This window comes from Tachypleus tridentatus, chromosome 13 (assembly GCF_004210375.1).
Source record: "Tachypleus tridentatus isolate NWPU-2018 chromosome 13, ASM421037v1, whole genome shotgun sequence".
NCBI classification, from domain to species: Eukaryota; Metazoa; Arthropoda; class Merostomata; order Xiphosura; family Limulidae; genus Tachypleus; species Tachypleus tridentatus.
The window spans coordinates 236,701,540-236,716,704 of record NC_134837.1 but is presented as its reverse complement, the minus strand read 5'-3'; the positions used below and the strand labels follow the sequence as shown (position 1 = coordinate 236,716,704).

Here is a 15,165-nt window from a genome sequence, read left to right as displayed (position 1 = left end):
TAGTACTATAGTATTTTGTTTTGTGATTTAATTTTGAAAGAGTTGATTTCTATTCTGTATCGTAATATCACTTTGTTCTATTCTTTGTTTATGTATTTAATATATATATGTATATATTATTTGAAGTTATCTTGTATTTTATCTTAATTTATGTTTACTGACTCCTAGAGTTTTGTGTTAACTTTTCTTGTCTTTGTTAAGATGTTGTGGTGTAATGCTCATTACCTCAGGAAAAAGTTTCCAAATTTTGCGACTTCAAATTAATTTAGTAATTAAGAAGTGTGAAATCAGAAGATGAAAAAAACAAAACAAAACATTAACCAAAATTTATCAGTTTACCAATAAACTGGCGCTTGTGAGTATGAATACATCTCAAGACAACGTGCACTCAGTACTGTTTAGGTTTAACTGTAACTGATGGTCGGCACCATTAGATGGCGAATCATTATTGTCAGTAAGGATTTAATTCACTCTTTGTACGTAGTGAATGGCTGTTAATCATTATGATGTCACCATACAATGCGACGTTTTCAAGTTGTTGATGATTAACCAAGAGCGTGAAAAAGGATTTTTAAACCTTTTAACATTTAACTGTTTCGTTGTCTTGAAGACTAACGATGTCCCCAGGCCACAAGAAATTTTCACCAAATACTTTTATGCTATTATTAATTAAAAATAATCTTGATATGTGATTTTTATTAAAACTAGATTGACAAAAATTACAATATACATTCACATCATACTGATACACAACTCTTTCATTACATAGAGTCTTGCATTGATATATACATTACTTTTTTTATGAATAACTTAGTGAGAAAAAAGTAAAGTTCTCTCTAAGAAATATTACAATATGATTTCTTCTCATAGAAAAATTCAAGAATTTTACCAAGTCTTTATTCAAGTTAATACAGTTATTGCTATCATTTAGCTGTCAGTACTTGGTTTTTGGCTTATAAGTTGATAAACATACAATAACATTTCAATACTACACAGTTTTATTTGGTGCAAACAACACAAGTTAACTCTAATCCATCACTATAATGTGGACATGGAATGGCGCCACAAATGCCCTCTACTGGATAGAGGTAGCTCCCACCACTCGTGTTTTCACCAGACTCCTTCGATTCTGGCATCTCGTCCACACACACAAAATTACTTCGATGTTGCTTGTAATGAGACGCCATAAGGTAGCCGTTGTATTCGAGTGTCCATCCTGTTGGACATTCCCGCCAGGCCGGTATCATTAGGGTAATTGACCGGACAGGTACGTAACACACAGCACACACGCTGTCCATCTGATTCAGTGATTTCCCTGGAATTAAGAAAATAACAGAGTAAACAAATAAGCATCGATATTAACGTTTTTACTTTGAACACAAATAGACTAACAGAGAAAATGAAATGTCTATCACACATCCACACGAGCGCTTTACGTTTACAATACAATAATGGAAAATCATTTCGTTATGTACAAACTTATGAAACTTTCATTATTTGATTAAAATTTCGTATTGTACTAAAGTGTAATCAAATATTAACTTAAAATTTGCATTGGATATTTAACGATCGAAAATCAAACATCACGTTAAAAACTTGACGTTTGGAGAATTTTATGTAGAATTATACACAGACTTTTCTCTACGTTAAATACTCTTATTTGAGTGCTTCCGACCCTAATACAAGAGCCTTCACTGGGCATCAATAAGGCACAACGAATGAAACGAAGCATTACTGTTGTCTACTTTCCGTTTCCGTTCATTCAAAACATGAAAATATGCAAGCAGGAAAAATAATTTAAAATTAAAATTACCCTGTTATTACAAACTATCAGTTTTCAAAAAGTAAACAAATATTCAGCAAGAGTTTGGTTTTTCAATTTCGCTCAAAGCTATACGAAAGCTATCTACCCTAGCTGTCCCTAACTTAGTAGTAAAAGACAGCAAGAAAGACAGGTGCTCGTTACCATCTACCGCCAACTCTTAGGCTAATCTTTTACCTACGAATAGTGAGATTGACCTATGTTATAATGCCCCCACGACTGAAAAGATCGAGAATGTTTGGTAAGATAGGGATTCGAACTCACTACCCTCAGACTGGGGGGGGGGGTCAAACGCCCTAACCAACTGGCCATGCCGGGCCGTTCAGTAATGAAGCGTCAATTCAGAAACTATAAATGTTTATCTCATGGACGAGTCTAGAAGACTTATTGGGCAGTGTGTTGAATAATCCTTCTGTTTGGTCTTCAAACCTTCCTCTTATGGTTCTAATTATTGCTTCATCATAAAAAAAACTTTAAAGAAAAGTCTTCATTTTGAACATTACCTGATAATAGTTTAAAATTTCTACGGAGTTTCTTTCAGTTTTTATTATTTTAGTAGTTTTTAACGTATCGATTTTCTATTCAATTAAAAAGTGTAAAATAGAGGTCCCAAGAAATCTCTTAAGTAACAAAAATAACGTAATTGAAGTTTATCCTTTTAAAAATTCGGATTTTGATCTCTATGATGGATAGAGTGTAAATAGCAGGCCCAAAATGGCCAGGTGGTTAGCGGCTCGACTCCTAATCTGAAAGTCGCGGTTTCGAATCCCCTGCACACCAAACATGTCTACTCTTTCAACCACGAAGTTTTTACAATGTGACGGCCAATCCCACTATTCGTTGGTGAAAGAGTAGCTCAAGAGTTGGAGATCTGTGGTGATGACTAACTACCTTCCCTCTAGTCTTGCACAGCTAAATTAGTTACGGCTAACGCAGATAGCTCTCGTGTAGCTTTGAGCGAGATTCAAAGAAACAAAGTGCAGATAATTATGCTTGCATTTTTACATTTAAACAAATAAATAAGCTATTATTTAAGTAATTCATTGTCAATGAATGCTAGCCACATGGAACTGATAAATGCATTTTCAGCGAGATTTTTAACCGTTTCTAAGAGAAATGTCTTGTTTTTCTGTTAATCGCTCAACGATACACTGAGGTTATTTGCGCTGTGTATAATTTAAATGTAATGAACTAGAATGAAATAAGTTAACTAATAACTCCTATTACCAACGTTCGACTACTCTAATAAAATAGTGGGATTTATTCTTTATATTTACAACGTACCCCTGGCCACAAACTGTGGAAGTCACTTTTTACGATAAAGAGGCTCGTGTTATAGACCCTAAAATCCTGTTTTGCACGATTATTACTGTACCACATTTTCTTCTGAATAAAATACTTCGATATTTGACATGTACGATATAGAGTTGAACAGAAATTGTGTGTGAATTATAGCTCAAATAACGCTAAAATCTGTGATAGGGACATAAAGAGGTTGTCAAAGAAATTGGCCTACACTTATTAATATTATACATAGTAACATAATTTGTTATTTTAACTCAAAACAAGCAGAAACAGAAACAAATAAAAAAAAGGCCGCTTCAACTGAAAAGATCCTAGGTTACAAGCTATAATGTGAGATTATAAAATGTACCCTAAGTTTTGGAGATGATTGCGGAAGTAGGACCCACATAACGGTGGGAATACACCGTCTATTAGTCCTAACCTTCATTCGCTAGTTTCACATAAGAAATAAAGAATAACAATAGTTATAGAATTATAAACAGAAATAGAAATTAGGAGAGTGAGATGTGGGTGCTCAATCCCACAACGTTCCCCATTTATATCGCCCTTCACTGCCTGCAGACAGTTGTGGGAAGATGACTGCTCTCCCAAGTAAAGAATTAACTGAAATAAAAATGAAAATTAAAGAAATAAGGTACTACCATTTGGGGGTAAGTAAGGTAAAAACTTACCTCTTGATGTTAACATTCCAGTCCCCCATATGATAGAAAGGCACTAATGGACAGCAGTAAACGAACTATACCAGCATGAAACGTCCCATTAAGAGGTAAGTTTCGTCTTACTCACCCCCAAATGGTAGTTCCTTATTTCTTTATTTTTTTATTTCAATTAAATCTTTTTCTTTAGAATAATAATCGTTAGGGCTTTCATTCATACGACAGGTAATTTTATGATTTACTGTCGTTGGCCTAATTTCTACTTCCCGTGACTTTACTTTCTTCTCTGCTCTGTCTTCACATTATTTATATATTTATCACGTGCAGGGATTCGACTTCCCTCGGTGGACTCAGCAGATAGTCCGATGTGGCTTTGCAAAAGAAAACACACACACACATTTATCACTTAATTGTCTGCTCGCCTTCTAGGAATCTCTATATACTCGACATCAATAAATTTCACGCGACGTTCCATAGCCTTGACAACAGTGAATTATAAGCAGAGCGCACCATTCTTACCAACTTAACGAAACTAAACTTGACAAGACGTTTACTTTAAAATAATTGATTTTAATTCTCTTGTTATGAAAAAGAACACACAAAACAATTATGAAAAATTCACTCACAAATTAAATTAATTAATAATACCTACACTCTTTTAAATCATAACAAAACTCCATATTTTGGGAACTATGTAGTTGTTACATAAAAATATTTCCTGGAAATAGTTCTTTTGCATTACTTTTAAAAAATATATTGTATAGACTCACGTAAAAAGTATCATCAGTAAGGAAACTGAGAAATATTGTGACTGTCAATCTGAAGCCTGATCTTCTTCGTCAGACTGTCAATTTCAATTTATATGTTTTGTAAATTTCCTAGTTTGTTTTGTTTGTTTATGAATTTCGCGCAAAGCTACACAAAGGTTATCTGCGCTAGCCGTCCCTAATTAAGCAGCGTTAACTAGAGGGTAAGCAACTAGTCATCACCACCCATTGCTAACTCTTGGGCTAGTCTTTTACTAATGAATAATGGGATTCACTGTCACTTATGACGCCCCCACAGCTGAAAAGGCGAGCGCGTTTGATGTGACGGAAATTGGAACCCGCGACTCTCAAATGACGAGTCTAGCGCCCAATCTACCTAGCCATACTGGGCCAAATTTCTTAGTTTATCTTTGGTTTTCTTAATCTGTATTGAGCAATCGTAATGATTCCATAGGGTAAGGACAGTTCAATATTATAGTACCTAAAGGGATGTCCTCTTTTGTTTAACCCGAAAACAAGAAATTTGAAAAGAGTTGCACATAAATGAATAAACTTAGATACTGACAAAACCTTTTAACATACTTTTTGCTGTTTTTTATTAAATGTAGAATTAGATTTAAGTTTTACTTGACGAAATAACGTAATACGGTTTTAGTAATTAATTTGCGACGTGTAATTAATTATAATTCTACAAGACACAACTTGTAAATAAGTAACTTCCCTAGTGTTACAGTTTTACATTTCCACTTTCGGATTCTGCGCCCACTAGTGTATGTGTTAATCGATACTGATAAGAAAAGTAATATCTTATTATTTATTTCAAATGCCAATCTCTATGTCTCAATTTGTTTATTCAGTTATCTTATAAATACTTACCGTCATTATTGTCATTTTTAAATGGGTATATACTGTCACCTCGGTACTCTGTTCCATACATAGAACTACCTCCAAGTTTGGTTGTATATTGAGCCCCAGGATTTTTATAGCCATACTGTGGTTTGTGAGGCAAACACTGGTAGTCGGCTCCACCTCCTGTGTGACCGTTGTAGCCAGCAGCGACGACACCTTTGGAACAACATTTTTTTATAATACTGAATTTTTATATTTCATACCATGCAATGTTGAAAAATAAAAACAAGAACAAAAGACGATGAAACCACAGCTAAGCAGACTTGTTTTACTCCTGAAGAAAAAAGGTCCATCTATCTCACCCCCAGAAGAAAACAGGCCTGTCTGTTCACTACATTTTATTATCGTATTTAACACAGAGGCGATGTTCTGCATATTAAATCTTCCTTTTTATAAATTTGATTCTGAAATATAGTATTTTGTGTGTATCTTCCTAGATTTCATATTTATCGTTACAAACAATAATCTTAGAAATGTTGAACCTTTCTTCTGTCCTATTAGTTTTGGTGTATTAAAAAGGTTGCTTCTTTCGAAGTCGCTGGTCAGAAATTCTCATAAAAAAGTAAGAGCTATTATTGACGTTTAATTACTTTATAATTAGTAAAACTAGAGGTTCCATTTGTAATTGTTTTGTTGTATAAACAAAGTTTCAAGCTGGGGACTGAAAAGAGGGAGGCTTGAAAGAGTGAGGAATTATGTCAAAACTAAATGTGTCGTCTTATTTTACATTGAAACGTTTTTAGTTTTTTAGTTCTAAGCTATTTAATTTTCTACTACTATAAACTTAAGCGTCGTTGTTGACTACAACTCAAGTGTAGTATTTTATGGGGATTTTTTGTTTTTAAAATCCTTGACTTTTGCGCTTTCCTTTACATCATTTTATTCCAAACACTCAACTATTAAATTTTATTTTTCCCTACTTCTTTCGATTGTCAAGTTATTACGGAATGACATCTGTTTTTGAATTTAGCGCAAAGCTACACGAGGAATATCTGCGCTGGCCTTCCCTAATTTAGTTGTAAGACCATAGTAAAGACAGTTAGTCATCACCACCTTCCGCTAACTCTTATATCAACGAATAGTGGGATCGATTGTTACATTATAACGCTCCCACGGCTAAGAGAGCGAGCATGTTTAGTGGGACGGGGATTTGAACCCGCGACCTTCAGATTACAAGTCGAGTAAGTTAACCACCTGATCATGATATATGTTTAAAACTTTTTGAGTGATAACATTTTAATTTAATTTAAGTTTTAGTTTCTTTTTTTCTAAGACGTTAATTTTGAACATGTAATGCATAATTAGCTTTTCACGTTTTCATAGACTTATAGAAATATGTATGTAAAATCAATCTATAGAAATGTTACCTGAGTTCTACCAGTTATCGACACACGACTTAGCTAGTACTTTTTTAAAAGTATTATAATGCATTCGTGTATTATTATTATTATTTTGTTACATAGGACAAACCTCTTTTAAACAAGAACGACTACACTTCTTCGAGTATTCAAATTTGTATTCCACTGACCGCTATAAAATTATATTTTGTACTATTACATCTTGATTTTTATTTAAGGAAATGTGTGTGTGTATTTTATTATAGCAAAGCTACAGTTGGCTATCTGCTGAGTCCAGCGAGGGGAAGCGAATTTTTGATTTTAGTGTTGTAAATCCGTAGACTTACCATTGTATCAGCGGGGGACCTTAAGCAAATGTGCACCGAAAGTTCAACATTTTAAAGTATAAAAATCAAGCTTTTCAAAACATTGTATCTCTGTGTCCTGTCCTTACTGATTAAAGTTATATTTATTCACAATACTCTCAGATTCTATAGTTACACAGGCTATATTTTTTATGAACGTAGGTATTAAAAGTGTGAAAGTGCGAAATGAACCGATTTCGTTTAAACTAGGGATGGTTCACATGTAAATGGTCTTGCAAATTGTGGCTTTAGTTATGATTAGTCGTTGTGTAAATATTCATCAATAACGAAAGGTATAAAATAATTTATATAATACAATATTCTTTAAAATAAAGATAACTAAACTTATATATAATAACTGGTTTTAACGAGTAGAGCGTGAACAAATACAAGGTCTTGACACATGAGAGCGGTTAACCAAAAACACGCTCGCCTATATTAGATAAATTCATATTGATGTTTTAGATACGAAATAAGTTTAAGTGGCTTGTTTATAAAGAAAAACAACCCAAAACATCCAAGGTTCAAGCATAGCGATCCCTAACCTAGAGATTTTCACTAGAAGGAAGATAGCCATTTAGCAGCACCCCTTCTCTCTATACGACTACTCATGCTGTAGCTCGAACCTTGTACCTTACGACTCGCAGAGGGTACTATAGCATCCAGTCCTAGTAACTGAGGCAGAACATTCTCAAATTAAATTAATTCTACTGATGACTTTAGCTTTAATATAGAATATCAATGACATATGGGAGCTGTATTGATACAAGGGTGGTTTGTTTTGTTTTTTAATTTCGCGCAAAGCTACACGATGGCTATCTACGCTAGCCGTCCCTAATTTAGCAGTGTAAGACTAGAGGGAACGCAGCTAGTCATCACCACAGACCGCCAATTTTTTGGACTACTCTTTTTACCAACGAATAATAATGCTCCCATGGCTGAAAGGGCGAGCATATTTGGTGTGACGGGGATTCCAACCCGCGACCCTCAGATGACGAGTCGAACGCTTTAACCCACCTTACCATGCCGGGCTACCTACAAGGGTGGTATTATAAACAGTTTGTTCTTACCGTTATAGAGTAGTTGTGCTCCTGAGTTGGGACAGGAGTTGCTGCCCCAGTGGGTGTAAATTGTTCCCGAGGACTTGTATTCATCTAGAGAGAGAGAGAAATACTATAACTCTAAAAATAGAAACAAATTATGTAATTAATAAACAAATGAAAGTTTTTTATATTGTTGTTTATTAATTTGACATTAAAATAAGCTTCTATGAATATGAAAATCTATTTTTTACAGATTGATTTAAAGACGGCTTTCGAAATATTATTCCAAATTTCAAGTTTAAATTAAGAAGATGGCGCGGTAGCGGAATTCGCGTAGGCAAAACTAATGTCACTTTCAAACGAATCAAATACATTTCTACAGTATATCCAGCTATAGCAGGCTAACTGTTCCGAATTATTTTGAAACCAAATTATTATAAATAGACCCATAATTTTCTCTCACAAAGTTAACTTTGTAATTTATCAGTCATTTAACCTAAAACTACAACCACTCGTACCGTACCGTATGAATGTTAGTTATACAGTTAAAAAGATTAAAGGATTACACACTTGTTTTGTAATCAACTTTCAAGACTTTTCTTACAGAAAAATTAGTTGATTTGTGACTAATGTATTTGAAATTCACTCGTCTTTAATTATCTGCACATGATAGAAACTAAGTATGGTGGTATGATGGGAAAAGGGTTATGTACTCTCTATATATTTCCTCTAAAAAGTAAACGAGTTCGCGTCATTTCATGTTCACTATTTTATTCTTACCCTTTCGGTTCCTAATAGCTACAGAGGTCTTAGCTTTTGTGTAAAACGATGTAACAAAATGACATAATTTGGGCATCTCAACTAGATATATGAGTAAAGGAGGTCACGGGCTTAAAAAATAATAATTTTATTACAACCACCAAATGGATATAAACAAATATCTTTTGATACCCTGTATTTGGGGTATGATCAAACCAAGTTATATATTTCACGGATTTATTCTATACACTAATCTTCTTATTTAATTAAAAATTTGTAATTATTGTGTTGAAAATAATGAAACATAAAAGAGAACACATAATTATGGTGACATCTTATTTTTGGATATTTTTATATGTGAAAAAGTAATAACGCAATCAGCTAACAAAAATTTTCAAAACATAAATGTTTACTAACTAATCACAATAAAAGCTTGAGTCTTTGTTGCCAATGTTTGGTTTGTTGCTTTGACTTTTTTTTTTTTTTTGTGGTGGCTTTTTGGTTTAGTATGTTTTGAATTTCGCGGAAAGCTACTCGATGGCTGTCTGCGCTAGCTGTCCCTAATTTAGCAGTGTAAGACTAGAGATAAAGCAGCTAGGCATCATAACCCACCGCCAACTCTTGGGTTACTCTTTTACCAACGAATAGTGGGATTGACCGTAACATTATAACACCCCACGGATGAAAGGGCGAGCATGTTTGGTGCGACCGGGATTTTCTGGTGCGACATGTACTACTTTTAACACTCCACTATTGTTTATATCATTGGTTTGCTGAAAAAAACAAACAGAAAACAAATTAACACAAACTCAACATATTATATATTTTTGGAAACCTCTATCATTCCAAAATCATTATATGTTTGGGCAAGTTGTGTACCCAGAAAAACTTGCCTCAGAACAATGGCGACTTCAAATTGAACATTTAAGAAAACCTGGCCCTTATGTATCAGCGTTCCAGAAGAGTATGTTTTTTTTTTATTCGGAATATACGCTGGAATACATGATATTTACAATAATCACTAGGAAATAATTGCTGCCATATACTTAACGTTCTAATTTAGATTGGAATATAATTATATACTTAACTTTCTAAGTTTAAACTGGAATATAATTATATATTTAACTTTCTAGGTTTAAACTGGAATATAATTATATACTTAACTTTCTAAGTTTAAACTGGAATATAATTATATATTTAACTTTCTAGGTTTAAACTGGAATATAATTATATACTTAACTTTCTAAGTTTAAACTGGAATATAATTATATATTTAACTTTCTAGGTTTAAACTGGAATATAATTATATACTTAACTTTCTAAGTTTAAACTGGAATATAATTATATATTTAACTTTCTAGGTTTAAACTGGAATATAATTATATACTTAACTTTCTAAGTTTAAACTGGAATATAATTATATATTTAACTTTCTAGGTTTAAACTGGAATATAATTATATACTTAACTTTCTAAGTTTAGACGGGAATTATTGACATCTTTAAAAATATAGTTCAGTCAACTATAAAAAAAATCGTTTCTAGAAGGCAATAGTTTATATATATATATATATATATACAGGTTATTAATTCTTTAGTAGCTTAACATATTTGTCATTCGTCGTTTTTTGTTTTGTTTTTATATCATTTTGTTAATTAGCATGGCTATTATCTACTGGTACTTCAATACAAAGAAGGTCGGTCATTTTGGTGAGTGTAATGCTGCTAATTTTTATGCATATGATGTATTTGCATGAGTTTGATATTGTTTATGTGCATAGAGATATATTTGTTTAATATGCTTCCATTAGCGGTGGAATTTGAACTTCTGCGCACGGTCCTGTAATGAAATAACGTTCATTGTGGTTGAGTGTACGACAGTAATGGCGTACTGTTATTAATGTAAGAGATTTTGATAATTATGGGGAATAAAGGGACAGTTTAATTTGTTTATGAATTTCGCGCAAAGTTATACGAGGGCTATCTGCGCTACTCATCCCTAATTTAGTAGTGTAAGATTAAAGGGAAGGTGGTTAACTATCACCACCCACCGCCAATATTTGGGCTACTCTTTTACAAACGTTTAGTGGGATTGACTGTCACTTTATAGCGTCTAGACAGCTGAAATGGCGAATATGTCTGGTGTGACAAGGATTCAAACCCGCGACCCTCAGATTACAATTCGAGTGCCTTAACCATGTCGGGCAGGTGCAAAGCAGCCTTTTAAACAGAATCTAATAGCAATCTAACTATTCAATTGAAACCTGAGCTCTGTGTTCATCTTATGAAAACATATACGAGATATGATTTTAATATCACTGTAATGAGCAAACTCTCTTCACCTTACGATATAATATTGTCAACTATATCATTGGCGGGTCCAGCATAAGGCATAGACGGCAAACGCCTGGCCCCACGCCTTCCTCCCTAACAAGCAAAAACCTAATCTAATATTGTGTCTGGAGCAGCTTTCCGTAATACATATCTTGCTAATGTACTCGTTTACTCGTGATCGGACTAGACCGCTTTCAGAAAGTATTAGTTCCGCCAATATATATGTTTTACTGTTTCAATCTGTTGTTGTCAAGTTCTTCTGAACTCAGAGTAACTTCGTGTGTAGGTTCACACGCCATTTTAATCGTAGAGGTTTTTATTGTTCTATCACATGTCAGGTCTTATACGAACAAAAACATCAATACAAAAACAATATATTATATTCAAATACTGAACACTAAATAATTACATTATGACATGAGAATCTCAGGCATTATTAATTAGTGAGATCGTACAGTTTGGTTTTGTGAAAACTAAACGTGTAGTCCGTAGAGAGATAAATTTATGTATGTATATACCGTTTTATATTTCATTCCAAAACTCTAACACTCACGTGTAACGATTTCTTTCACACTTCGTTTCAGTCGAGAAAGATGTTCATGTTCATCACTGTTGAATGACGTATTACGAGCCTGAAGAAAAAGGAATGTTTTAAAAGTCGATTACTTAAGTACTGAGTATTAATGAAAATGTTAAATGTTAAACAACTAACTCCAAACCATGAAAACAAATACAGAATTTCTTATTCATTCTATTCGTTTGAAATGAGGTTGGAATAATTTCCTCTTTTAAATTCAGTGATCGTATATACATGATTAAACCACTAAATGCCAGTTGTGAAAATTTTGGGGGAATCAGATAACTTAAAAGTCTGTTGAAATTTAAGTCATATAAATACCATATGTGTGACGTAATGTTAGGTTTAAGAAAAACGTTCTGATAATTAATTACTTAGACAAACACATAAGTGCTTTTTTTTATGCCATAGACAAAACAGAAACGTTGCTCATTAAGGAGTGTTACTAACAATGTTTTAACAATGTCATTTATATTGCAGATTGGAAATGTAGTAATGAGCTAACTCATATCTAATTAATATAGAACTAAACATTAAGTAGAAAATACAACAGTTATTCATAAATGATTATTTTACTTATCACAACAGTGTTAATAAAACCGCTTAAATATATACAGCACATAATCCAAACGAGCAAGTGAAAAATAATGACAGGGATTAACTCGGCCTAATTTTAATAGTTGATTGAACTTAATAAGAGTTCGATATCCGCTTTGCAATGAAATTTATCACACATTCAGTCACGTGACTTACTTTATCAACCGTCTTCCTCCAATCTTCTATGTCTTTTAATTGTGTTCTGAGGTCATCTATCGTTTTTTCAAAGTGTTTGTGGTCATTTGGGTAGAAATTCCAATTGTTTTTATTCTCTTTAGAGCTTTGATAAAAAGTCCATGAAGATAAAAGAATAACGGCAACAAGGCCCACCAAAGAAATTAATATAGCCACAATGTTAACTACTCTGAAAGGTTCCGGATTGATTTTAACCATTTTTATTACTTTATATGTCTTTGTTTGACTTTAGCTCATCAGCGACTGAGCCCGTAATAAACAGAGAAAATACAAACATCTTTTATAGGTTCCTCGATAACATTATTAATAAGAGTTAAACGGAGCAAATAACGGATTTCCCCACCGAACAAACGTCTTTGATTGGATGAACTTCCCACACATTCCATACTCAGATACATGCATTTACTTCTCTGTATGCTTACGCAATTGTTCATGTTTCACAACTTGGAATTCCAACATTTGTTTTCTACCCAAAAGGATGAAAAAAATGGGATTTGTAGTTTCGTTTGAATTGTAAAGTAATTTTTGGGTTTATTAAATAAGTTGTTTTAGTGTAGTTTCTTTCTTTGCGCACAGCTCTATTAAAACCTATTTGCTCTGTAATTTTATGCAAAATAATGTTTTAACGTTTTTCGTAGCTTCATTTCCATTCAAGTGGAGTCCAGTAAAAACAGTTATATTAGTTAATTTCATACTCAGTAGCCTATAAAATTATCTTTCAGTAGTGTGAGAAGTTGCAGTATACATATTATGATCTTATTTGAATTTTGTCCAAAACATAACGATTCAGTGTAGAAAACCAACATGGGCGTAATTTGAGCTCATATAGAGCATTGACATTGCACTATGGCCTGTTAATAGAGTATTCGTTCAATGTCTTATTAGCTAATTCTCTTGAAGTAAGAAGAAAAAATTATTGTAGGTAAAAACAAGCTATAAATTTAGCCCTCACCACTAACTTATTAATTTTCTATGCGAGAATATTTGTACATATTTTGTGTTAATTTTTGTTTTCATCTAATTCAACCAAAAATGTGTAATAATTTCAAGTGAAAAACAAAAAAGTTGAAATTTATGAATTCACAAATACAAAAAGTGTTAATTCTTTGGAATCTTTATTATTCACTGTAATGAGAAATAAGGTAGAGGGCCACAAATACAGAGAGTTGGATACTTGTAGTAAAGTTATTTAGAATATGCAAATCAGCGAGCCACATGACAACCATAGCTCATATAAATGTAATTCGAGAAAAGACATTTTACAAAAATGCATGTTGACAATATTTGACATTTCGTAAGTAATGCTATACCGCTGATAATTGGTCACTTTTTCGAAGAGTGTGTAAAACGTCTTTCTTACACGAAAGATATGTATATACTCAGGGCGTAGACTTAGAATTTTGAAAACTGGGATATTTCCCAGTATTTATTGGCATATGAAAACAACGAAATGTCAAAATAAGTATAAGGAGATCTGCATCTAGTCATGCTTCATCCGGGGTAAAAACAGTGTGTCGTCTAATGACAAGTGAGAATCCAAGAACACATATTTCACTGACAATAATCGTTCACACTCACTGGGTAATAATAGGTAATCAAGAGAGTCTCCATCTGTAAAAAGGATGTTACTCATCTGTACACACATTGCTTCCAGGATATGTTTTGTCAGCCATCGCATATCTCAAGCAGCTGCAGAGTGGAACAGTTATCCTGCTATTCCATAAGAAGACATACCAGTTAAGTAGCTGGTATGAATTTTTTTCTACAATTGGACTATTGAAACATTCTCCATACACTAGATGGATTATGGAAAACCAGCAAAGAGAAGGGGTGTGCTTTCTACATGACAATAATAAGACATAGCTATTTTGCAACGGTATGCTGCAGGACAAATTTGAGAGATGGACGATTGTCAGACAGAGCATGACCAGAGGTGGTGGCTCGGGTTGTAATGACGTGGTGAGGCTCCAAATCCTTTTAGTATAACATTACGCATTCCTGCATAAAGCTGGGAATAGATATCTGAACAAAATTGCATGTTTTTGTAATAAATCGCATTTACTCTTCATGTAGGTATGTGTTCTGATACATCTATAAACTTCGGTGAATAGTACAAAAGCTTACCTGACAAAATAAATCTACCAATACAGACTATCGAGTCTAAATAAGATATAACATGGTGTTAAAAATGCATATACTGATCTATATACTTTTATTTTCGTTTTATTTTTGTCCATGGATATCTCAACCTGATATCCAATCGTCAAATAATAACCTCACATCGAGGTTATTTTTAAAGTGTTGCAATGTTTTTATTTATTTAAGGTCAAACGCGTGCGAAAACAAAACATATGCTAACTTTTTAGAGAAAATATATCGGGGCTGTGTACCCTATGACGTCAGTGTTTTAGTTTTAAAAACACATATTTGAAAATATGTTATTTAAACAATGAAAAACACTTTTAACAAAGTTTACATTTCAGTTAGAAATAACTAAACTA

The 15,165-nt window shown here is 33.2% G+C and overlaps 1 protein-coding gene across 2 annotated transcripts; it reads right to left on the bottom strand.

Moving 5' to 3' along the window:
• Positions 1-681: 681 nt before the first annotated feature.
• On the bottom strand, positions 682-12,961 carry LOC143238967 (uncharacterized). Of its 2 annotated transcripts, XM_076479643.1 has the most exons (5): positions 12,626-12,961; positions 11,849-11,927; positions 8,232-8,315; positions 5,427-5,615; positions 682-1,315 (listed from the first exon to the last, which is right to left on the bottom strand). In XM_076479643.1, exons 1-5 carry the CDS (start codon positions 12,860-12,862, stop codon positions 999-1,001), a joined length of 906 nt encoding a protein of 301 aa, XP_076335758.1. In that variant the 5' UTR covers positions 12,863-12,961; the 3' UTR covers positions 682-998. The 2 variants fall into 2 exon arrangements, with proteins under 2 accessions (XP_076335758.1, XP_076335759.1); XM_076479644.1 differs by lacking the exon at positions 8,232-8,315.
• Positions 12,962-15,165: the final 2,204 nt, after the last annotated feature.

Bases quoted from the DNA above. Each gene is read 5' to 3' on its own strand.
- LOC143238967 (XM_076479643.1), bottom strand. From the start codon at position 12,862: ATGGTTAAAATCAATCCGGAACCTTTCAGAGTAGTTAACATTGTGGCT. The intron at 8,316-11,848 runs GTGAGTGTTAGA...CTCTCTCTCTAG, and splicing joins TGTGAAAGAAATCGTTACAC to ATGAATACAAGTCCTCGGGA. The intron at 1,316-5,426 runs GTAAGTATTTAT...TCTTAATTCCAG, and splicing joins TAAAAATGACAATAATGACG to GGAAATCACTGAATCAGATG.